We start from the raw sequence: 25,051 nt of genomic DNA, 5'->3' as shown, positions 1-25,051 counted from the left end.
TAACGCATAATTATGCTTTGAAGGCTTGGATGGATGGCTACACGCATAGATGGGAAGAAGGAAGGAAGAGGAAAGAAGGGAGGAGGGAGGAAACAAGATGTAACATCTTACTTTGGGGGAAAAAAAAAAAAAAAAAAACAAAACAAAACCATAGAGAACTAGCTCTGTTATAAGAACTTGTAGTGAATGAGTGAAAGTTAACGCTGTCCAGAATGGAAAATGGGAAATCCAGACAATTCCTCTGAGATTCTTAATGGACCGAACTGGTATGAAGGCTGCCAGCAGGTCATTCTGAAGGGAAGCCACGTGGTTGGCCTTGAGGCGAGAGGGTGAACGTAACTGACCCCTTCAAAGCTGCAAACAAAGCCCTTACTTCCTGTGCTCCCCATTCCCTGGATGGAGGCTGCCATGCCTACATGCTTACATTCCCACTCACCCCTGAGTCACTGCCCTCCCAGGGGGATCATACAGATTAGCCCCCCTGAGATGACACACAGAAACCCTACTTCATCTCCACAGGACAATGCTCTGCTTGTAGCCTCACAGCGGTGTTCCAGATGTGCCTCAGAAGGAAAAAAGAGCCAATAAGAATAGATACAAGAATCCAAGGGCATGATTTCACTAAGAAGCTCCTTGTTGAGAAGAGTGATATGTGATGCCGAGGACAAAGCATCTGGAATCAGCAGAGCTAAGTTTGGATCCCAGCATGGCCAATCAACAAGGCCATTTGTGGAGAGTTCACCACATGTGAAGGGATACACGTGCATTGATTACACGATGCTGTGCAAACCACGACCTCCATGAAATAGATATTATTATCCCTATTTTTCAGATTATGCTTAGTGAGGATAAGCAATGTCCCAAGAACCCACATTGAGAAGGCACTGGAGTGAGGACTTGAACCCACCTGGCTTCCAAGAGCAGTTTCCTAATACTCTTAACTATATGTCCCTGGCTCCCTCATCCATACTATGGGATTAATGATACCTGACCCTCTGGACAAGAGAAATGCTAGTAAGGCCCAGAACATATTAGAAACTCAATAACAAATAGATATTATCATTGACACTGGAGAAAATCCAGAGCTTTCGGTGCTGCTTTTGTGAATTCCATTCCAGACCTTTCTAACTATTTGGAGTAAGGAGATAGGGCTGAATGGCATGATCCAAGATTCTTTTGAGTCAATAAAAAACTACAGCAGCTGAGAAATAGAATGTAGGTTTGTCTAGAGCTAGGATTAGCAAATTCCAGCCCATGGGCCAAATGCAATTCACCTTCTGCTTGGCAAATAAAGTTTTATTAGAACACAGCCATGCTCTTCTCCCTACAATGGGTGAGTTAAGTCACTGAGACAAAAACCGTATGGTCTACAAAGCCTAAAACACTTGCATTCTGGCCCTTTGTGGAACAAGCTTGCCAACTCTTGTCCTGCAGCAAGTGCAGCCCAGGCAAAACCTTTTACCCAGTCCCATTTCCAGGCCACCCTGTGATTCCCACTCGCTCTGAAGCCCTGCCACCCTGAGTTCCGGCCACCAGTGCTCCTACCGCTTACCATCCTTCGGCCAATACTGTTGTGCTCCTAGCTCAGCTTCTCCCTCCCTCTTCCCTGTCAAGCTGGGATACCCATCTTGTTAGACATGAAATAATAATCTAATCAGCAATGAAATTCCCTAGAAAGAAACTCAGGATCAGATTTCTGGACCAGCAGTTGATTTTATATGCAGGAGCTAGGCCATGGGAGGAAATGCAAAGGCAGAGCCAGTAAATGGTCTCTCACCTGGCCCCTGACCAGCACCTATCTCCCTTTCCTGCCCCTCCTCCTCTGGGCTCCACGCTCCAGGGCGTGCACTCAGGTGGGGATCCTGGACCCCCTTTCTACACTACCTGGGGTGACTATAAAGCAGATTCTTGCCACTGCTCCTCCAAATACACCCCCCCCCAATACACCACCCTTCCCCAACACACATACACACACACACACACACACACACACAAACACACGGCAGGAGAGCCCAGGGCTCTTCCCAGTAAGTATAAGAACACAGTGGTGGGTGTTCTGAACACCTCCATCACTCTGACCCTGTTTCACCCCACTCTGGCAGGTGGCACCTTCCACTCCTGCTCCTACTTTTTATCCTTTTTATTTGGGCATCTCTGTGAGGTAGAAAGAGCATGAGCCCTGGTCCCAGAGGACCTTGGGTTATGCACCCCTGGATGATTGGTTTCATGAACCTGAGTCCCTCCTTTGAGTCAGCCCTGATCTGGACATGACAGATGCATTATTTCATTTCATCTGAGCCTCAACCTCCTCATCTGTTAAATGGGTGAATGACGTGCCACCAGGGCACATCGTGAGTGGTAAATATTTGTGAAAGTGCATTATAGACTGCAAAATTCTCTAAATATTAGCGGGCAGTGGGGCAGTGGGTGCATTTCTGGGTTACTGTGTTAAGATTCACCTGCATCTTAAATCCAACATGGAGTTTAGAACTTGGCCTGGATTTCACGAGAGGAAAGGCCATGTAGTTCTTGTGCTGCAACCAATATAAATAATGGAAAAATAAATAACCGAGAAATACCTTCCCTTGCTGCAGCTCAACAACAACGCTCCTCTGTCTCGTGCCACAGGGGAGGAAGGCTTCTCGACGCGAGCCCTTGGAAGTAGGACACAGAAAAGACGGCCACTCCTGATTCGCAGGAGCCACAAACATGGTAGGTTACACGGCAAAAGGAAATTGGGTCTAACCAGCTGACCCAAAGATAGGGACAGTGTCCTGGATTGCCCAGCTATGTGTGACCACCAGGGTCCTGGGAAGGGTAAGACAGAGTCTGAAGGAGCTGTGACCGTGGGAGTGTCCAGGGAGCTATGGCCTTCAGCCTCAAAGATGAAGGAAGGAAGCCATGAGCCAAGACATATGGGCAACGTCTAGACCCTGGAAAAGTCAAGGAAACAGATCCCCTCTGGTACGAACACAGCCCTGTTGACACCATGGTTTTAGCCCCATGAGACCCGACTAGGAATTCAACCCTACACAGCTGGGTGATGATAAATGTGGATTGTCTTAGGACACAGAGTTTGTGATGACCCGTGGCGGTGGCCAAGGAGACTCATGCCACTGCCATTCAAGAAATCTGCAGCTGCGTTCTCGAGGAAACCGCTTCCAAAGCTCCATAGGGGAAGGGCAAGGAAGGACAGCTCCAGTTAACCTTTGCCAGGAGTCACCTCCTCTGGGTGGTGAAGCCCTGGGCTGATCAATGGCCATTTGGACGTGGTGATGAGCAACACATTGCCATAACCAGACTAAGAATGTCGGCAGGCATACAGGGCAGACATCAGCCTTCTCCACAAAGACAGCACAGCCCAGACCCCAAGGTCCAAGTCTGACAAGAAGTAAGAAGAACGATCACTTCCGTCATGTTGCCTGTGCCTCTGGTCTCAGCTACTGCCTGATGGGGTGATGACCACACACCCATGCATGGCGGATGATTGAAAGGCTTTAGCCGAACAGCCAAATGAGTGCTCCCCCACTCTGTATGGGCAGAGTGACCTGTCTCCAGTGCTCTGGTGGCCTTTTCCACAGCCTCACGTGTCTGAAACCAGCAGTCCCAGGGGAGGGGGTGGACCTACCGCACCCCAACGCGTCCTGAGTGGCATCACTGGTAGCCAAGACTTGGCGGAATCCTTCCAAGCACCCAAACCATGTCCTGGGAGAGGTGCCAAAGCGGTCTCCTTGAAGGAAGTAGATGGAGGTGTGTGCAGGGAATGTCTTGGAATCCAGATGAAGCTGGAACCCTCCACTCTGGATCAGATCTGTGAAGCGTCCAATGAGATCCTTGCCAACTAAGGCCTCCTCTGTAAGACACAGGATGAGGCAGAAATGTCACTGCTGTTCTCTGCAAGGGCTGGGGGAGACCAAGGGACAGAGCCACCTAGAATGGCCGCACAGAAAGCAGTTGTAAGCATTGCCTGGTTTCTCATTTTAGAGGGAGAAACTGAGGCCTATAGAAGGGGACAGATTGGCCCAAGCTTACACAGGATGCAGAAACATGACTAGGACTTTAACCCAGGTCTCTGGACCCTATCACTTCTGTGGCATCAATATGGTCCCCATTAGTACAAGATATTGTGTCTTCAGTTACTAATGTAAGGTGTCCCAACCTTTGGCAAGCTACGATCTCTGAGCCTCCATCTCCCCATCTGCAAAATGGGGCTGGCAATGCCTCTCTTATAGTTGGTGAAGATTATAAGAACAATGTGTATGCTGGGACCACTCAAAGAGAAGGCCTTGTCTCCAGGAGGCAACGCAACCTTCCACTCACTGAAGAGGCCTCCAGCTGCTGATCCCTAAGTATTTCCTAGGAAGAGAGCAGAAGGGTGTCACATCTGGAGCTGGGACAGATCCCCGCACGCAATAAGCATTCACACTACAGCAGGATCTGTCAAGCCAGCCCAGGGCCTGAAACCACAGTCGTCAGCACGGACCCCAGGAATAAACATCTCCTCCTTTTGCAGCTTCAAACATACCTGAATCTTCCAAGCTCTTTCGAGAGGAAGAAGGACCCCTGATTCCTAATGCTGTTAGGGGAACATAATTGCCACGAGGACTGCACAATGACAGAGACTCAGTCTGCCCCCCGGGGTCACACTCTGGCAGCATTTTCCAGAAGCTTCCCCTTTGTAGAACAGAGGTCAAGCTGCAGCCAGCACCGACCCTGGGTAGGGGAGCAAAGGGGGCTCCCCACCCCCTGGTCAGCAATATGGATTATATCTACACTGGCTCACAGCACTACCACACAGTCCACTCTGCTCCTCCTTCTTGGATCCTTCTACTCTCTCAATTCATTCCCCACCTGCCCCGCTTGACACAGTGTAATAATGAGCTTAAATAGCGTAAGTGGTCCGAGATGTTTTCTCATTGCAAGTGTGCAGAACATAAATTATAAACCAATTCAGATCCGCCAACCCCCACCTTCCCCTCCTGCCCACCTGTCTCCCCATCTGTGCCCAGAAAACCAAGAGAAGAATTAGAAGCTCTCCACAGAAGTGCAATTGGGTGATATTATTTGAGTCTCGTAAGTTACGAGCAGGAGGCTATTGATTTTTATATACTTTTTAATAATTGGCTCCTCCGAGGGCCAGGGCATAATTCTCTCGCTAGAGCCTCATGGGAAAGCATTATAGGCATCACTGGCTCCAACTGGCAGATGGAGAAACTGAGCCTCAGAGAAGCTGCATAATGTCAAGGCCACAGGGCGGCCAAACATACCAATATCATGCAAATCAGGAAGAGAGGCCAGTGGGACATCCTTCAGCTGCACCTTCCATGTGACATTCACTCCTAAACGCTCCCCGGTCAGACACTCCACCTGCACCGTGGATCCGTCGCAGACAGGAATGGGAACGGGGATCCCAAAAGTCTTTGCCTACATGGAGACAGACACCTTTAGTTCAAGAACACAAAGTCGGGGGCGCCTGGTTGGCTCAGTCAGTTAAGTGTCTGACTTTTGATTTTGGCTCAGGTCGTGATCTTGGGGTCATGAGATTGAGCCTCGAGTTGGGCTCTGTGCTGGGTGTGGAGCCTGCTTAAGATTCCCTCTCTCCCTCTGCCCTCCCCACTCATGCTGTCTCTCAAAAAAAATATAGATAAATAGATAGATAGATAGATAGATAGATAGATAGATAGATAGATTTTTTTTTAATTTTATTATGTTATGTTAGTCACCATACAACACATCATTAGTTTTTGATGTGGTGATCCACAATCAATTGTTTTCATATAACACCCAGTGCTCCATGCAGTACGTGCCCTCCTTAATACCCATCTATTTTTTAAGTTGTTATTTATTTATTTATTTGAGAGAGAGAAAGAGCAAGCACAAGCAGAGGGTAAGAGCAGAGGGAGAGGGAGAAACAGACTCCCTGCTGAGCAGGGAGCCCGACTCTGGACTTGATTGCAGGATCCCAGGATCACAACCTGAGCTGAAGGCAGACACTTAACAGACTGAGCCACCCAGGTGCCCCCTCCCCACCAAAAAAAAAAAAGAACACAGAGTCAGGAGCCAACTTTGCTGAGCCCACACCAGGTGCCAGAACATGCCTTCTGTGACTTCCTTCTACCCTCCCTTCAACTCTACCCCAGAAGCAAGGCACTACTAAACCCCTTTCCCCTCTGAGGGACACGAGGGGCCAGTTAACCCTGGCACAAATCAAAGCTGAGTCCTGATCATGCTGGACTCCTTTTCCCTATTGCATTAGTATATTACTGACTAAAATCTGTCCTGACCAATTTAACTAGTGTCTGGCTTTGTTTTATCTTTGACAGTCCTCAGTGCCTAAAACCATGCCTAGCCTGTAATAGGCATGCAAACATTTGTTAAATGGGAGAATGAAGGAAGGACGGAACAAATGAACAATTTGGTGTAATGAAAGTCTAAATGGACTTGGACTTAGCTCTGTGAAATCTTGGGCAACTTGCTTACTCTCAGTGGGCTTTAGTTAACACACTTACAACTCAAGGGTTACTGATGCTCGCTGACAGGATGCTGTAATAATTAGAGATAAGGAAAGTAGAGCTTCTAGTCTGGTGCCAGGAACACAGCCTGGGCTCAATAATTAATACATATTACTGCTCGTGTTGTCAAGTACATTTCTTTGGATAAAAGGGGGCAATCTACGTTTCTTTTGGTCTTAGAATCACGACTCTCTGTATTTGGTTTTGTGAAAATGTATGTTCTCCAAAATTCTTAGCATAAGGGGTTAAAACTGAGCTGCTCTATGAGTTACCAAGCTTTGAACAGAACAACTTATTTAACTGAATGACTTTCATTTTTTTTAAGATTTATTTGAGAGAGAGAGAGTGAATGCACATGAGCAGGGAGAGGGGCAGAGGAAAGAGGGAGAGAATCCTCAAGCAGACTCCCCGCCGAGCGCAGAGCCCAACACGAGGCTCGGTCCCGGGACCCTAAGATCATGCCCTGAGCCAAAATCAAGAGTCAGATGCTTAACCAACTGAGCCACCCAGGTGCCCCAAATTGAGGGACTTTTAAAGACTCCCTCTGTGAATACTTGTGATTTCAAATCACAGAAGCCCTTGCCTATTACAGAGCTAAAAACTCTGATATTGATTATTCCCGGCACTAGGTCTGTCTGCTGGCATGCAGCATCCTCCTTCCAGGGAGGATCCATAACGCCTTCTAGCAGGTTTGTCGAAGGCACATCTGGCACAGTGGTTCAGGGAGTGCACCTGGCATTTCAGTCTTCCTCCAGCCTTCCTCCACAGGTGGTGGTAGTAATCTGCGGGCGTTCACAGCTCTGTCCCCATGTCATCAGCCTGGCTCTACCATCCCCAGCTGTGTAACTCTGGACAATTATGTTAACCCTCCAGGCTTCCTGCCCCTCATCCACAAAACTGGACTAATAATAGGATCCTCATGAGGATCGCTAATCCACGCCAACAACACGCCGTGCCTGGCACATCGTGAGCGCTCAGCACGCGTCTGATTTGACAGCTTTATGCAGAAAGAATGGCCAGCGATGATTACGGATTCCACCGGCACCACTATGTGATTAGCCTTGGCCAAAGGACTTTCTCATTCTGAACCTCACTTTGCCTACTGGTAAAATGAGTGAGAGTTGAACCCTAGGTTCATTGGGGCCCTGAGGTCCTCCGCCACCGTGACCCTGAGCCCAGTCCAAGCCCTCAGTCGTGCAGAATTTGGTCAGGCACATACCTGGATCTGACAGAAGCCACGGGCCACCAGCTCGTCTAATATGAAGACCTGGAAAGCGAGCAGCAAGCCTGCGTACTCAGCGCTGCACATCTTGCCTGGTGGGAGACGGAGCTGGAAGTGCCCTTGGGTCTGGAGGGTCTGCCACAGCTGGGGCCCTGCACGCAAGCACCGGAGGTCAGCAGACATGGGAAACAGACCACTTGGATTCTTTTCTTTCCTTTGTTTTTTTTTTTTTTTTTTTCCTCTGCAAAAATCACCCTTCTTCATTTAGCTTAGAACACACAAGCACTACCATCTTGCACTATCGTCCTCAGAGTCTAAACACTCCCCAGCATGACGGCTTGTCTCTGAAATTACTTAGCACCCTCATGGCAAGCTCAGTCCTGCCTCAGCTTCTAAACCCGGCTGCTCTACATTTTGGGGGTCCTGGACATTCTTCTTGGAAAATCTTCCATATTATCTTGCATTCACACAGGGCCACTACGTATGATTTTGCCAGTTAAGAGGGGACACCATAGACTATATGAAAGACATACTCTAAGATTGTTCAGGGCACAACCTACAGAGTCATACACAGCGGCCCTGCACACAACATTAAGAGCTCAAGACCCATTCCCCTTTTCTCCCAAGTGCCTTGCTCTAGATCCTGTCTTGACTAGCCTGGTCTTAATTTCTGCCTAGGACACTTTGTCACCATCAAGGGGACAGACCATTTATTTGTCCAACTCATATTGACCTTTTTCTGGTTAACATTTTTTTAGGGGGGAGAGGGGCAAAGGGAGAGGGAGAATCCTAAGTAGACTCCATGCTCGGTTCAGAGCCCAACGTGGGACTTGATCCCACCACCCTGGGATCATGACCTGAGCCAAAATCAAGCATCAGACGCTTAACCAACTGAGTCACCCAGGTGCCCTCTGGATAACATTTTCTATTCTAGAAATCTTTGCCACAAATACTGTCTTCTGACAGCCACCCAGAGCCTCGTGACAGTCCCAGGATCTGGGCCTCTCTCTCAGACACCCCTCCCAGTGCCCTGGATGGACCCAGTACTGGGTCCCAGCATCTTCCCCTACCCTGCCAGGCTGTGAGTAACCATGGCCGGCCTCAGCCAAGGCAGATACACTCAGAGCTCAAAGTTGCCTCACAGCCGCGTGGGCGTGCAAGCAGGCTCAGTGGGAGAGCAGGAGAGAGGATCTCTGCCGATATTCAGGGGGCCCAGACCCACAGCGATCAGAACTGATGCCTCCCTGGAGGGTCCAGGCCCCAGCTCTGCCAGGCATTAGCCGTGGAACCCCAGACGGACCCAGGAGAGAGGTTCGTGAGTCAGCGTCACTCTCAGAGGCCAGACAAACAGCTCTAGCTTGTCAACACCATAGTAACCGATAGGGCCATCGGAACACCTACCTCCTGATTATACTCCTGTATCCAAGAGATCCCAGGAGAGCCCATAATGCTGGCAGTTCTCCCAAGGAACAGATTGCTCCAGAGAAGCCCCAAATAAAGCTTAACCCTAGGAGTCTGTGAAGCACATCTGCGCCTTCTAGAAGAACATGCTTCTTTGGGCCCTCTCTCTCCTGCTCCTGATGCCACCTGGCTTACTGTGGAAATGCTGCACTTGGGCGGAGGAAAATGCAAGTGCTCAGCCCTGAGCGCCGAGAAGAAGCAGGGTGCTGGGCAGACTCACGCTGGCAGGCCTGGGGCTGGGGCGCCCGGGACACCCAGCGTCCTGTCTCGAGGCTGCAGACCAGCGGCCCTGGCTGGAGGGCGCTCCGATAGCCCGGGCGGCACAGCAGCTGACACCGCTGGACGGGGGCCCCTCCTGCGCCGGAGGCTCGCTCACACAGGATCACTCCACCAGCCGCATCCGACGTGTTGAATGGCAGTGGGCACTGGGGGCCTGGAAGGAAGGAGGGCCACCGTGGGAGCTAGCCGCACAAGGGGGCTCTGACTTCTCCCCTTCCCCGACGTGTTGAACGGCAGTGGGCTCTCAGTGTCCCTGAGGACCCACTGACTCGCCCTTCCCTCTCCCCTCTTGTCCCCTCCAGCCCCTCTGCCTCCACAGGGCTGTCCATCCCTGAGCACAGCCTGCTTGCACAGCCCAAGCCCTTCCCTCTGCCTGCCCAGCTGCCTAGAGGGGTCCTTTTTTGACCCCGCATTACCAGCTCAACATCTCCTGCTTCCTAACACCCTGTGTGGCTCTCCCAGGTGGACATAGCAAGCTCTCAGGCCTCCTGGGGTGCAGCTCCATGTTGTCAGTCCTCCCAAACTTACCATCTGCACTCTGGTCTCCCCGCCACACGGAGCCAGGGCAGGAAAGGGGGTGCCTCTCCTCTGCTCCCCCAGAACACAAGCTCCGGGAATATATGCTAAATAAGTGGGTAAACCAGTAAATGAAAGGACAGACACACTCAGTGGGACACTTTCATACCCCACCAGAGTTTTAGTTAATTACCTGACTCTCGAGCAGAGCCTAGCTGCATGCATGGGTCTGGTTTTGACAGCTGTGATCCACATGTGACTCGAGGGTCCTTGGGGGCCTCCAAGAGGGAGGATGACCCATTCTGACCTCCAGGGCACAGCCCGGGCTTCTTTCTAATACCAACACTGGCATCTGGCCGAGGTTTTGCAGTAATCAGCAGTGGGCTTGGTGAGTTAGTTGGTTCTCACCGAGTGCATGTGTCTGTGGGGATGGGGAGAGTCAGCCTGAGGGCTCAGGGGCCAGTCTGCAGGGCTTTGAATCCCAGCTCAATCATTTCCTAGCTGAGCATCCTAAGCATGTTAACTAACTTCCCTGTGACTCAGTTTCCTCCCCCTTTAAACGGCGAGGAGAGCAATGATGCCTACCTCCTAAGGATGGTGGGCATCAAAATGAATAAAGGCATGCAAAGAGCTTGGAGGAGTTACTGGAACATAATAAAGGTCATTAATGTTGGTCGCTATTATGAATAACAGCAAGAAGACTACATTACTGCCTGCACTGGAAATTTTAGGATGTGAATTAACCCTTTCAGAACAAAGAAGGAGCATTTGGCGCCCTACAAGGGTAAGCTTCCTATGACCATCATATCTGACAGTTACCACGGATTTTCGAGTTTGTGAAACTCTGTCATGCTCAGTATTTAATTGCACCTTACTCAAAATAAGCCCATGAAGTAGGCAGCCCTGATATTATCATCCTCCCTTTACAGATGAAGAAACTGAATTTTGAGGATTCAGAGGGACAGAGCCAACGCTTGGGCACGGGTCCTTCGAATCTAACTGCTACCCCGGCAGACAAGGGCTGCGCTTCCCCCTACCTGGTGCTGCTCAGAGATGGGAACGCACCCCCCCGGCCCCCCGCTGTCCTCTCCTCTGAGATCCCTGCCATCAGCATATCTTCTTCGGAGCCCTCCACACTGACACATAGCGGCCCGCTGATATCTCCAAGGGCCCGCCTCTATTCTGACTCAGGCAGAAGTCATCCCAGCGATGGGGAAAATGGAGACTCAGAGGAGCTAAGTGACCAGCCCAGGGACACACAGCTCGGTGACTGTGGGCTGGGGCTATCCTGAGTGCTTCCCCGGAACTGATTTTATCTTCAAAGCAACTCTGTGCAGGAGAACTATTGTTACCTTCACCCCACAGGTGAGGACACTGAAGCATGGGGAGGTTAACCTTTCTGCTCTAAGTCCCAAGGCAGCCAGGAGGAGCCAGGCATGGCCCCCGAGGCTGTGCTCTGAGCCACCAGGCTGAGAAGTTGACAGGGACTATGTGAATGAATCTTAACAACCACTCGAGAAACTGCTACAGTGTTCCCTGTCCATTTCACAGACTGGGAAACTGAGGTCCAGAGACGTTAAGGGACCAGCCCAAGGTCACCCAGCAAGGGAGTGGAAGAGCTGACATTCAAGTCTGCCGGGCCCCCACATCTGGTTTTCTCCTCCACGCTCTGCAGATACACCAGAAGGAAGAGCCTCTATCGTTGAAGCTGGCTGTCCTGCTTGCTAGATGTGTGACTCCGGACATGCTAATGAACGTCTCCGAGCCCCAGTTTTGTCCTCCGTAATGTGGGGAGATGGGACCGTTCTATTTATCCGCATTGTTGGGAGGCAAAACTGAGCTAAGAGATGTGAAAAGCACCTTTTAGCGGGTAAATCTCTGCACACAGGCGCTCCTATCCTGGAATCTGGCAAGGCCATGTCACACAGAGTCTTCCCAAACCTTATCGGAGCTGTGCTCCCGGACTGTTCCTGGATGAGACACATCGGTCTATGTCCTTGGTGCCAGACAGTGAGGGCCACTGTTAGATGCCGAGGAAGCTGGATGCTGACCGTTTCCACCCTTACTAAGGCCGACACCGCACCTCTGGGGGAAGGCCACGGCAAGGAGTTCCGCCCATAAATACCCCCTAGGGCACCTTCCACGTTTCCTGCTTGGTGACAGCTGCTCAGGGCCCCAGAGATGAGCATGACAGGGTCCTGCCTTGTCCAGGCCCTGGACAAAGGAGCACCCCAGAGTTCGGGAGGAAAGGCGTGTGGGGAAAGGCATGGGCACACCACAGGAGGGGGAAGAGACAAAAGGGAAGGAGTCCCACAAAGAGAGGGAGCAGCTCTTCCTCCCACCCTGCTTTTGCAGCCTCCCCATCTCCTTCCACATATAAAGATACATTTACAAATCCACAGCAATTCCTTTTACACATATAACCCACTAGGCCTAATGAAATGTCTCCCCAGCTCCAGAATGTTGCTGACAGACTACGAAATCTTAAAATAAAGCAATAAATCAATACAGGCAGCTAAGGAAAGGCAACTGCCATGAAATCAGAATCACAGCACAGTATTTCTCGATCCCACCAGATTCAATGCCCTAATTTGCAATAAATATTTTGCAGCATCTTCTTTACTGTCCTGAAACGGAATTCACAGAGAGTCTAACCTACTTGCTCATATAAATTTTAAAATGACCATAATGTCCTGTGACTTGAGCATATAGGAGAAATAAAAGGTAAGTAATTGAGAATCAAGTAATATATTTTAATCTGTAATCATGTCTTTTAATATTCTAATATATAGTTATCTGATAGATATTTCAATATTTGATACCAAAACAATTTTTTTTAACTAAAACTAAAAATAAATCAACGCCTCCACAAATTTCTGAAGCCTCCCAGCTGGGATGGACCCATCCCACTGAGATCCTGCCATCAGGCCTCCTTCCCCACTCGAGGATGGGGAGACCAAGACCCGGAACCCCCAGCAGGCTAGCACCCCAGCTTCTGAGTTGCCAACTCTGGGGATCTCTGTACAGACTCTCCTGGACTTCAGCTCCAAGGCTGAGCACTTTTTGGAAGTAGACACAAGTTTTGGCATCATGAGAATCAACTGCAAGCCCATCCCTCCAGCCCCTCCCCATCTCCCCTCCGGCCCCCACTCTTCTGGTGCCTTGGGGGTCCTTCCCAGTCTGAGTAAAGGAAGAGATGAGCAGCACCCCCTACACACCAGCCCAGGAAGCCCCTCCAGGGGTCCCAGCTTACTCTCACAGGCTAGCTGGCTCCCGGCCACACGGGTCCCAGGCACCTCGTCTCCACTCTCCAGGACACACCAGCAGCTGCCCTGGGCCAGGTCACACTGCACAGGGGAAAATCCTCGGTCCTCTGCCCTGCAGGCTGGGGTAGAGCCTGAGCTGGCTCTCCTGGACAGGACCCCACTCGAGAGTACTTCACAGAGGCTCGGGCCTGGACACGAAGACAAGCCAAATGGGCCCTTGGCCCACAGAGCTGCCACCACCCACCGCTCCCAACTGCCACCCACCACCACCTGCCAAAACCCACCTGCTGGGCCCTCCAGGGTCCAGGGTTGTCTTCCCAGTGGGGTGTGGGCTAGGGCAGGGCAAAGACTGGGCCTTGGTCAGATCTGTAACCCCCCTCCACACACACACACACACACACACACACACACACACGCACATGCTCTGCTCTCAAAGAACGTAGAGCCTTTAAGGAGCTTTAACAAGAGCGGGGCGGATTATAGTGGAGAGTGCTAAGGAGAGCACGGACGACGTGCAGGGTAGTCTGGGAGCCCGCCAGAATCACTGCACTTGGCTCTGGAAGGGAGGCCTCGAGGACGCCCAGAGGGACTGATGCGAGGTCTGAGGAGGAATTAGGCAGGGAGGCCACAAGTAGTGCTGGTGGCTGACCCAGAACACGTGAAGGCCCGGGGGGGAGAGAGCGTCCTCCTTCTTGAAAAGTCGGACTACAGTTTATAGCACCCGGGTCCTGAGAGCAGGGGACGGGACAAAGAGGAGAAGCAAAGGAACGTGCCAGAGCCACGCGCTCCCAGGCCGATGGGCCGCAGTGAGGCGCCTGGGCCCTGAGGACCCTGGGGAGGCAGAGGAGGGACATCAGCACCTTTGCACTTGAGAGACATCACCTTGACTTCACCGTGGAAAGCAGACGGCAGGGCCAGGCCGGAGGCGATGCACAGCTAGCGCCCCCCAGAAAGGCCCTTGCGCTCCTTGCTTACACAGCACAGCCCAGTCCCCGCCAAAGAACCCACTGGGGCGAGGGAATACTGTGCCCATTTCACAGATGAGGAACCTGAGGCTTGGTGAGGGGAAAGGCTTCCACAGGCCTGGGACGGGGAGCCAGTGCTCACGGCAGGGGCCGGGGCAGGGGAAGAGGCAACTACTCACATGGGGCGCTGCTGTTCGTGCTGGGTGGCATGCCCGCCCCCGAGGCCGGGTCCACACACCAGCTGCTGGCCTCCGACTGCTGCAGCCTGGCAAACTCTCCTGTCTGAGACAAAGCCGAGGGCACGTCACCCCAGGGAAGATGCTGTTGCATCGTCCACAGGTCAGCGGGCAGACGTCTGGAATGTTCCTTTCAAAACTACTGGTGATGGTTTCTCCAAAAAGAGAGGAAGATGCTATTCTGCTCCAGACCCTTGACGAACGTTCTTTGAATTGATGGTTACAAACACCCCATGAGGCCAGGTCCACAGTTCTCTTCTTTTAGGGTGGGGGAAACTGAGCCTCAGAGAGGGGAAGCATCAGAGCATCATCCCATAGGTGGAGAACAGCAGAGCCGGGCTGGGTCTAAACCCATCCAGCCCCAAAGCCCAGCTACTATCCTGCACCAAGCTCCCCCCCAGTTCCAGAAATGATTTTCCACAAGCATCCCTAGGAGAAAGGGAGTCCGTAACATCTATAACAGAGAATAAAGAAATCAGTAGAAGGCAGCTATCCAGACCATATATGGCTGGGTCCTCCTCTCCCAGACTGTCCTGGGACCAGCTGGGGAATACAGAGCGAGGCCCTTCAATCCACTGGGCCTCAGTTTCCCCACTAAAAGGAAAAGGAGGTAGGACTAGATTGATGCTTGCACACACACTCCTTCTAGGAGCTCTTGATGGTAGAAAATGTCACGTCTCCTACATCTGGAACAGAAAAGCGTTAAGAACCAGCAGGAGGGCTGCAGAAACCCAGCCACCTGCCCAGCTTCCTGGCTGTCACTGAGTGCTTCCCTGAGCTTTTGCTGGCCACCTCCCATTTCATACCCTGCTGGGCCTTGTTCACGGGCAAGAAATGAGAGTAATAGCACCCAACATTCACAGGAAACATAAGCATGAGGACCACTCTGTGCCAATCCCCCCACACCCAGAGCATCACTCACTCCCTAGGAGGCAGGGACCCTACTGTCCCCTTTCTGCACAGAGAGGCCCAGAGAGGTCAGGTGTACACCCTGGTTCCATAGCTTGGAAGCTATGCAGGTAAAATTCAAGCAAAGGTTTGAGAACATTTTACAGGATAAAGGCTTAAAATTGAGAACATTCTAGTCATTAACTGAACTTCTCCTAGGGAGTTGGGTCAAAGGCACAGCCATCCGGTTGGGGCAGTGGAAGCCTTGGGTCCTGTTCCCGGCGCCTGGGGCCTCCCCGGGAGGCAGGCTGAGAAACCACCTAATCAGAGTCTGCTCAGAATCGCTCTTCCCTCTGACAGAAGCTGTGGCTTCTACCTCTCCTTCTCCATGGGCTGACACTGGTACCCTGGTTCCCTGTTCCAGCAGGAGGGGGTCGTTAGCCAAGATGAAAAGCTAAAGAGGCTCATTTCTCTGTAAACTCAGTAGTAACTGGAATCCATGTCCACAGTGAGCAACAGCAACAATAATAAAGAATAATAATAAGGAAATTCCGCTCAGTGATTTGTAGTCTGACTAACTTCTACATGGCTGATTTCATCCGGCTTCCAGAAACCGCTGGGGGCTGAGCAGAGACTGCCATCACTCGGCAAGTAAGCGGTTAAGACTCCAGCAAGAATCCTTTCTTTGGGGGTTTTGCATCAATTCCTGCAATCATCCAGCAATCTGAGAACAGTAATATTACAATGTCTTCCCTTTATATTAAGAAACAGATATGATGGGTGTAGCAATGTAGCCAAGATGACTTTGGAAAAGCACAGCAGCAAGCATTTAAGTGCAGATTATTTTGCAAAGAGTTTTCATGGAAGGTATTTCCTTAGGGCCTCAAAACAATCCTCGCAGTAGGTAGGATAAAAATGCGGCCCAATCTTAGGATCAAATAAAGCAAACTGGAGCACAGAGAAGATAAGTAAATTGCCCAAGGTCACACAGCCAGGGCCTGCCAGGGAGAAGACGAAAGCCCAGGCCTAGAACTACCTGTGAGTTTTTAACTAAAACAAGTTTATTGAAAACTAGAAAAATCATCCTCAGGGTATGGGAGAAAGTTCTGGCTCCCACCTCAAACCCTCCTGGGCCTTCAGAGCCTTACCTCTAGGCAGGTGGGGATGAACAGGTCTTTTGGAGATGGGTTTCCCTGGGATGCAGCCTGTTTCCAACCGGAAAGCAGCCCACTGGCTTGAGATGTCTCACAGGCGGTGGGGCCTGAGAGAGAGAGTGAAACTCTTAACTGACCGGCCGTGGGTCCCCGGGGGAGAGCGGGGAGCCCAGGCAGGTCCTGCATCAGGGTAGACGGAGGTGCCCTGCACGGACGGCTGGAACCTCAGAGGAGAAGCAGGCCACGGTTCAGGGACAGAGACCGGGGTGGGGGGGGGTGTCATCCTTGAGATGTGACGTGGGCCTTGGTGACATGGGTCTGAGCCCCAGGAGGGAGGCTGGCTTCCGGGGCAGCTGTGGGATGGTTGTCAGGCAGTCAGACTACGGAAGTGGATGAACGTGTCCCCGGAGCAGGTGGGAGGAAGGGGACTCCGGGTTTTTTCTCCATGGTCGGTGACTATCTCCACCTAGGAAGCTAGGTGCCCAGATCAGCCTCAGCCAAGAGGGTCTTCCAGGCTTGGGGGTGTGGGAAAATGTGGCCTGGCTGCCCTCGGGGGCTGGTCTGAAGGCTTCGGGGGCTGACCCACGAGCATCCCTAGGTTGGGTAACAACAGCTGTACCACCAGCCTAGAGTGCCCACCACCAGGGGCCGGGGAGGGAGCTCCTGGGGCTTCACTTACACTGGGGGATCTGTGGGGAGCGGGCAGTCAGCGAGGTGGGGACGTACTCTCCCTTCCCGTCCACACACCAGCAGTAGCCTAGGAAAGAGCCAGGCTCACAAGTTTAGGAAGTGCACCCCCCGTGCACATGCCCCCAAACAACTTTCCTTCTCTGCATTCACAGCAGTACCAGCAAGTCCTGCATCTACTCCCCGCTGCCCACCACTGTCCACAATCACACACCCCGCTCCCTCCCGCAAAGCGTCCCTGGACCTTCGGGCTGGCAGGTCACAACTCCCATTGTACAGACGGGAAAACCGAAGTCCAGAGATACTAAGGGATTTGCCATCAGCTGCCAAAGAGGGGCCTAGAGTGCAGCTCACCAATCCCAGCACAAAGCCCTTTGCTCTCAGTGACAAAGAGGGTGTCACTCCACCCCCCCACCCCAGGGGGGCCCATCCCCGCTCACCGGTCCCAGCATGGCACTGCACAGGCTCCCAGCCTCCCCACGCATCGCACTGGGGCACGTAGGGGCCGGGGCGCAAAAGGGCGGCTGCGCGTGTGGAATCCCCCAGGACAAAGCCGCGTCTTTGATAGAAGTCAAGGGCTGCAGTCGGGAGAGAGGGGGGCAGCAAGGTGAGCTCCAACCTGGAAGGGCCTCGGCAGTGCCGATTCCGTGGCTGACAACAGCCACGCACGCCCTTGTGCCAACATAAGGAGGCCGTCTTATGGACGTGACAAACACTGCCACCCGGAGTCCGGCAGAGGCGCCTTCAAAGCGGATCGGCACTCACCAGGCTGTCCTTTAAAAATAAAAAGGGGGCAGCGGTGTGAAGCACTCACTGCTGTCCTCCCGGAATCGCTTTCGGAGGGCGCCAATTCGGTCAGCGGCGTGCCCTCAGACGTGTGAGACAGCGGTGACCGGAGATGGCATTTATGGAACACTTAGTATGCGCCAGGCACAATCTAAATATGTTTGAGCCAATGGGAGCCTCATGGCAACCCTCTACGAGAGGTGACATCATCCCATCTGACGGTGGTAAACTGAGGCACAGGTGATGCCGCTTACCCCAGGCTCACAGTGGGAAGCAGAGGGACGGGCTCTGCACACAAGAAGTCAGCGTGTGACAACCTGCCCCGTGCCCTCCCTGCCAAGCCCCTCAATCTAGTGCTTTAGCGCCTTCCGAGGCTTTGTTCCCCACAAAATCCGATCTGGTCTTCACAACAGCCCAGGCAGTCCGCGCTGTCACCCCAAGGTGCGGGAAGAGGCTCAGCGGGGCAGGCTATGGGATGTACAGAGGGCCACCCTGCCTTCAGACGGCACCGTCCTCTGCGCTCGGTGTCCCCTGCCTGCCTGGCTTCCCCCGCCGCTCTCCCCACTAGGACCGACTAGATATCGTACGTGTTACTGGGGCTCACAGCTCTCCCGCCCCAGTCTGATCTGCCCCCAGCATCATCTTCCTCCTAAGTAGCCAGGAACTGTCCCCCAGACCCTTTCTCAAGTCCTACCTCCTCAACCACCTCTCCACTCCTGCTGGTGCTCAGGGTGGGCTCGTGGGTTGGGAAGGGGTGCAGCCACAGGGTCACATCCGGGGCAGCCCAGTGAGCAGAGGCCAGCCTCACATTGGAGCACATCTCCCGACTTGCTCCCCTCAGAGATAGGCTCGCCGCTCCCAAGGAGACACCAGCAGCCCACAGTCAGAACCCCGCGAGGAGACCAGGACCCCAAAAACTGGCCTGGTGTGTGAGACAGGACTCATGAGTCTGACGAGCCTCAGCCTGAATCCTGGCCCAGCACCTCTGGGTTATCATGAGTGATCTTATCGGTCATGAGCAAGTTGTCTAACCTCTCTGAGCCACAGTTTCCCCATCGATGAAATGGCTCTAATACTTACCCAATAGGGTAAGTGTGACATTTACATCAAAAGATCTTGAGCACCAAGCTCATGCCCATGTCCCTCCCTCACCCTCCTTAAGCCCAAGGACACTGCGACCATGTGTTGTTGGCCAAAGACCCTCCGTGACCCTTCATCTCTCTTGGTCCTGGGCTCTCAATCCCCAGACCCTGCAGGTCTACACACAAAGAGCTTCCTCTCCTTTGCAAGATTAGAGACACCTCCTCTCATCTTGAAGGATTCGAGAGAAATGAGCACCCCTGGTCCTTCTCTATGGACCCTTCCTCTTTTCATTACCGCCTCAGCATGCAAAGTCAGAGCGTGTTGCTAGGTGGAGGGGAACTTCCTTAACTTGACTTCTGAAGAAAATGTCATTGTGCCATTCAATGACTAAATCTCTATGGCACCAAGAAATACTTCTCTCCTTCCTCTCAAGTCCCCTCCCCAACCAATGCTCACAACCGCAGGAGCATCAATCCCACAGATCCCTCTGATGACATCAAATCTTGTCCAGAGACAAAATGGAAAACAACCGGTTTCTTGCCAAAAGCAGAAATCCCCATGTCTCTGAGGAACAGAGACAAGAAGTGTCTGAGTGTGGGGAAGAGGTGGGGAGGGGAGGGAAGAGAAAGAGATCGGGGGCAAAAGAAGCAAGAAGGATGGTTTAGCAACATGTACCAGGCTCCTGCTCTGTGTCAGTCATGCACTGTGCTGGGCCCTGTGATATAAAGATGAACAAGATGTGGTGCTTCATGCTCCCAGAAGGGACAAGGGGCATGGCAGTGAGGCAGGAAACAAAGATGGCGCCTGGGAGATTCTCACTGGGGTCCGGACACCCCAGGCGGCAGCAGCAGACATCCCTGAGGGGGGAAGCAGGGAGGCCTTGGCCTGCAGGAGTGGGGGGCTCTCGTCTTGGCATGGATATCGTCAGGGGGAGCACCACTTTGCTGTTGTGTGACCCAAGCCCAGAGAATCCCAGATAGGGAATCCACCGAGATCATCTGACAAGGAGTGGGGAACCCAGGATGCTTGCAGTAGAGGCAGTGTTTGTCCCTGTCCAGTTGGTGTGGGGTCATAAGAGACCTGCGAGAGGGATCAGACCCTCCTGCCAAATTGGCTGTGGGTGGTGCAGGAAGAGCAGGGGCTCTGGGATGAGACAGCCCCAGTCTCTGGGCACCAGGGATCAGCCAGGCAGGGAACAGAGGCTCGGGGCCCAGACCATCCAGGCTCTGCTAGCTATTCATTGAGTTAACTTGAGCATGTGACTGAACCCCAGTCTCTGCATTCGAAAGGAATCACAGATGGTGAGTACGGCACTGATCTCATGGAACTCCTTTTCCCCCCAGAGAAGTAGAGGGAAGCCTCAGAACAGAACATGAGCATTTCGGGCTGGGTCCCCTCACATTCTAGCAAGAATGTTTGGCTGCATGGTGGGTTGTGGGCACCATCTGCAATACAAGATGTGGAGACCTGCCCCCAAGTGGCTGTGTTGGTGGATTCGGGCATATACTGGAGAGATGCGCATCGTGCCAGCTTTGACTGGTATACAAAACCACTTTGTCTTTTCTTTCCCAGGGACCCGCAGGCCTGGGAAAACCAGGGCCACAAAGTCTGGAGGAGGACTGAAGAGCAGCCAACTCAAGCCCTTGCCTCCCCAACGAGCTGGAACAAGAAGCCAGAAGTGCATGACACTCACTAGACTGAGCTGCCAGACGAATGGCATAATCGTCCCCACTCAGAAACTTCTCTGTGAAAGTCTCCCGGGATGGAGAGGGTTGAGGAAGGGAGAGCTCCTCGTCGGTCAGCTGGATTCCTTTGGCCGCTAGGAAACTCTCTCCCAGAGGGAACCAAGAACTGTTGGAAGCCAAGACAATCTCTTCCGTTTCCTTAATGAACTGCAGGACATGAAGCTTCACCTTCTCACAAGAGCCAGGACCTGGGGGAATAAAGACATCATGGCTGGACACTTCGCTCCCTCTGAGGTACATGTGCATATAAATATGCACACATGTCTGTCACAGCTGTTTCCTTCACCCAGCTCTTTTTATAGCCTGGAATGTTCCTTCTGTTTCATCTCCACAATTTCACTCACTCGCCTTTTACAGAGGACCTGCTATGTAAGAAGTTGAGCAATAGCTAATGTCTACTCCACACCAGATGTTATACTAAGCACATTTACACAGACAATCTAACTTAATCTATACAACAGCCCAATAAGATAGTATCCGGGTCTTACAGATGAGAAGCTGAGGCATGTGACTCTGGCCACAGAGTAATAGGTGATAGAAACAGGGCTGAAGACCCTAGTAGAACCAGCACTGTGTCCTCTAGGCCAGCCCTTCTCAAGCTTTCGGGGGCATCAGAGCCTCCTGGGGAATCTGGAGAGAGGCAGGTGTCAATTCATCAGGTGGGATCCAAGATTCCAAATTTCTAACAACTTTGCAAAGTGATGGTAATGCTGCTGAACCACACCTGGAAGGTCAAGGCTCCGAACCCCTGGTCCTCAAACCCTTTGGATCATATGCCCCATCAGCAAAGTCATGAAGGCTCCAGCCTAGCTAGCAAGTAGTTAATTCAGAATTCTAATCTAGTCAGTATGACTCTAGAACCAGAGATCTTGACGAACTGCCTCAGTGGAAGGATGGACAGACATGGATGGATGGATGGATGGATGGATGGATGGATGGATGGATGGATATCAAGAGTTGAAGGGAAACCCTGTAGGTTAATAGAGAATTATTCTTTTTTTTTTTTTTAAGATTTTATTTGCGAGAGAGAGAACGAGAGACAGAGAGCATGAGAGGGAGTAAGAGGGAGGAGGGTCAGAGGGAGAAGCAGACTCCCTGCTGAGCAGGGAGCCCAATGTGGGACTCGATCCCGGGACTCCAGGATCATGACCTGAGCCGAAGGCAGTCGCTTAACCAACTGAGCCACCCAGGCGCCCCAGTAGAGAATTATTCTTGTGAAGAGAAAAAAGCATGGCTCTCAGAGCATGGATTCAAATGTCAGCTTTATCACTTATTAGCTGTGCAATTTTGTATAATGTGCTTAACTCTTCTGAGCTTCAGTCTGGTGATCTGTGAAATGGGGATGATTAGGACATCTTTCTCATAGGGTTTTTATAATTATTCTATGAGGTGTTGCAGCTGAAGAACTTGGCACAGTGTCTGGCACATGTTGTCTTTGAAATTGTCACTCTTAACAAAAGTCACACTGGCCATATTTATTCACAACCAATCACTTTGTGAATTCATCAGTGAAAGTGATCAGTGGGTTCTTTTGACAACACAGAATCAGCAGAAACCCTCGACTTCTGGAATTTGAAGACATTGTTTTCTGTGGATGTTCTTAATCAAATAATCTATTCTATCAATCCCAGGGATCAGGAGTCCCTGAAGTGAAAACTCCCATTTAGAAATCTATGCTTGCTATCCATTTCTTCCAGAAAAGAATGAAAATTCTGTAACTGGACATATAAGAATTTTTTTGACACATAAAAGCTTTTAAAATCTGGCCCAAATTTACCTTTACCTTCTTCTTCCATCACTCTCTCCCAAGTCCCCTCCCTTCCTACCACACTGAGCTTTTCCCCACCCCATTCCCAACAAAGCAGAGCTTTTTACCTGCCTTGACCTGGCACATATTATTTCCTCTATCAGGAAGGGCCCGCCACCCATTTTTGGCTGGGCAAACATCCTTCACAATCCAGAAGCTGATGACATGCAAATCTTTACCCAATTCCCTAACCAGTGAGTAGCCCCAGTCTCTGGGAATATCCTCCACTGGTTTTCTGTGTTCATACCTCTAGCATTTCTGTTTATTATTTACATGATGACATGTCAGTTTCCCCCACTGGTCTCTGAGGCCCTGAGAGCAAACACCACGCCTTTCTTAGGATTGTCTTCCCATCATACAGCACCATACGACCATACAGTAGTTGTCTAGAATTGCATATTAAATACAGAAAGCAAAATTTCAAACAGGCTGGGGATTATGATATGGACCGGAGCTGACCTCATGCCCCCGGAGGCAGGAGCGATCTCCCCTGCTTATGGGTAGGAAGGTCATTGGTCACTCTATTACTTACTGTCAGTTGCATGAATACAGCCATTTAGGAAGGACTTTCTATGCACCAGACCTGGCACTTTACATCGATTACGTTTTACAAGGCTCACAACAACCTTTGAGGGAGTTATTCATCCTAACTCAGACCTTACTGATTAAACCAAGGTTGTGACTCTGGCCACAGAGTAGTAGGTGATAGAAACAGGGCTGAAGACCCTAGTAAAACCAGCACTGTGTCCTCTAGGCCAGCCCTTCTCAAGCTTTCGGGGGCATCAGAGCCTCCTGGGGAATCTGGAGAGAGGCAGGTGTCAATTCAGCAGGTGGGATCCAAGATTCCAAATTTCTAACAACTTTGCAAAGTGATGGTAATGCTGCTGAACCACACCTGGAGGGTCAAGCCCCCAACCCCTGGTCCTCAAACCCTTTGGATCATATGCCCCATCAACAAAAGAGTTTGAATGTGTGCCCCCAAAACATGCGTATTTCTTTGTAAAGCGAATACATGTATGACTATAATATATGAGGTACAGTTCGCTCAGCTGTTCCAGCTGTTAGAAGTAGGTCATCATAAAACCAAAAGCAGAACTTTAGAAGGAAAAGATAAAACACTTCCTACAGGTGGAAGCTCTAATTCTTGCTTCCCAGCGGATTATCTCGTACCCCCGGGGAACAAGATATGGTGTATCTTCTCCACGCCTCTTGGTATTCACGGGAAAGGCCCGCAGATTCTAAACCCCATTCGAATGCTTTGCCTGGCACTCATGCCAAGGCGAGCAAACTGATGGGTATTAAAGAGTGCACGTGTTGTAATGAGCACCGGGTGTTATACGCAAACAATGAATCATGGATCACTACATCAAAAACTAATGATGTACTGTATGGGGACTAACATAACATAATAAAAAAAAAAAAGTTGCAAGATGCTATTGGTCTCATCAACTTGGACCTCAAAAACCCGATGCAAAGGGGACCAAATTCAATGTTAAAGCATCTGAAATTATAGGAATGTACTCGTGTGGGAGACCTGACCGTTGGTATAAAGAATCTCAAAAAATGAAGGAGACTTTTTATACAACAGCCATGCTGATATCAATGCATTCACTTGGAGGGTCAGCCTATTGCTGGGACTCGGCACTTCAATGGAGAATCCTAGTCGGGGGGTCTCCGGGCGTTCAATATGCCCAGGGTACTACTGTTCTCACCGCATGATTGCTATGACCCAACATTCTAAAAACCCACTTGCTGCTAAAGCCTATACTTTGGCTTAAGTCAAAATCATCTGATTGATGTTAACATGATCCGGAAAGGTGTGGACAATGTTTAACATTGCAAAGAATGGATTGAGAGATTTCTTTGGCCTTGAAGAGCACTGCTGGTTAGAGAGGTTCTCATTTTACAGTAAGTGTTGAATCTGTCTCGTTATGCTTTCAAGCTTCTGGCATGGCCACTTGGTAATAAGACATTTTAATTTAAGACAGAGTCAACCTCATTCTGCTTATGCCTCAGATACCACAGCTTTCCTATAAGTCCACCTGCCACAGAGCTGACCTTACCGACCTTCTTCAACTGCTCTCCAATCAGTCCTATAATTAAACTCCTCAAATAAATTAAAGACACTTTAAAGGCAGGAGCACTGTCTGAGGTCCGGGGCACCTAGCATGTCCTTGTGAGTAGAATCATAATGTGTGTTGGTTAATCAAATGGTGCACCTAATTTATGAGAGATTACAGAGAGGCAAGAACCAGGTCATATCCACTTGATAGCCTTCATCTCTCCTAAGATCATGCTTTGTACACAGACGACATCCAGCTCAAATTTGAGGCATTGGTTTAAATAATCAATCATACGAACACTCTGGTTTCTCTTCAGATCGCATAAATCATACGAACATTTAAAAATGAACTACATTAATATTGCCAACACCTACTGCAGAG

At 51.0% G+C, this 25,051-nt stretch overlaps 1 protein-coding gene across 1 annotated transcript in view; it reads right to left on the bottom strand.

The window, feature by feature from the left end:
• Positions 1-25,051, bottom strand: part of TG (thyroglobulin) — a 250,852-nt gene that overhangs the window by 193,890 nt on the left and 31,911 nt on the right. Inside the window, exons 13-22 of the mRNA XM_081817144.1 lie at positions 20,749-20,988; positions 17,627-17,764; positions 17,179-17,256; positions 16,494-16,606; positions 14,401-14,503; positions 13,244-13,444; positions 9,416-9,628; positions 7,732-7,886; positions 5,268-5,424; positions 3,629-3,853 (exon numbers count right to left, since the gene is read on the bottom strand). Of these exons, the coding sequence (XP_081673270.1) occupies positions 3,629-3,853; positions 5,268-5,424; positions 7,732-7,886; positions 9,416-9,628; positions 13,244-13,444; positions 14,401-14,503; positions 16,494-16,606; positions 17,179-17,256; positions 17,627-17,764; positions 20,749-20,988 (1,623 nt within the window). The remainder of the gene's footprint in view (positions 1-3,628; positions 3,854-5,267; positions 5,425-7,731; positions 7,887-9,415; positions 9,629-13,243; positions 13,445-14,400; positions 14,504-16,493; positions 16,607-17,178; positions 17,257-17,626; positions 17,765-20,748; positions 20,989-25,051) is intronic.

The sequence above is a fragment of the Leptonychotes weddellii genome, chromosome 4 (genome assembly GCF_054177405.1).
Source record: "Leptonychotes weddellii isolate Sample4059 chromosome 4, ASM5417740v2, whole genome shotgun sequence".
NCBI classification, from domain to species: domain Eukaryota; kingdom Metazoa; phylum Chordata; class Mammalia; order Carnivora; family Phocidae; genus Leptonychotes; species Leptonychotes weddellii.
This window is presented reverse-complemented; position numbering and strand designations above follow the sequence as displayed.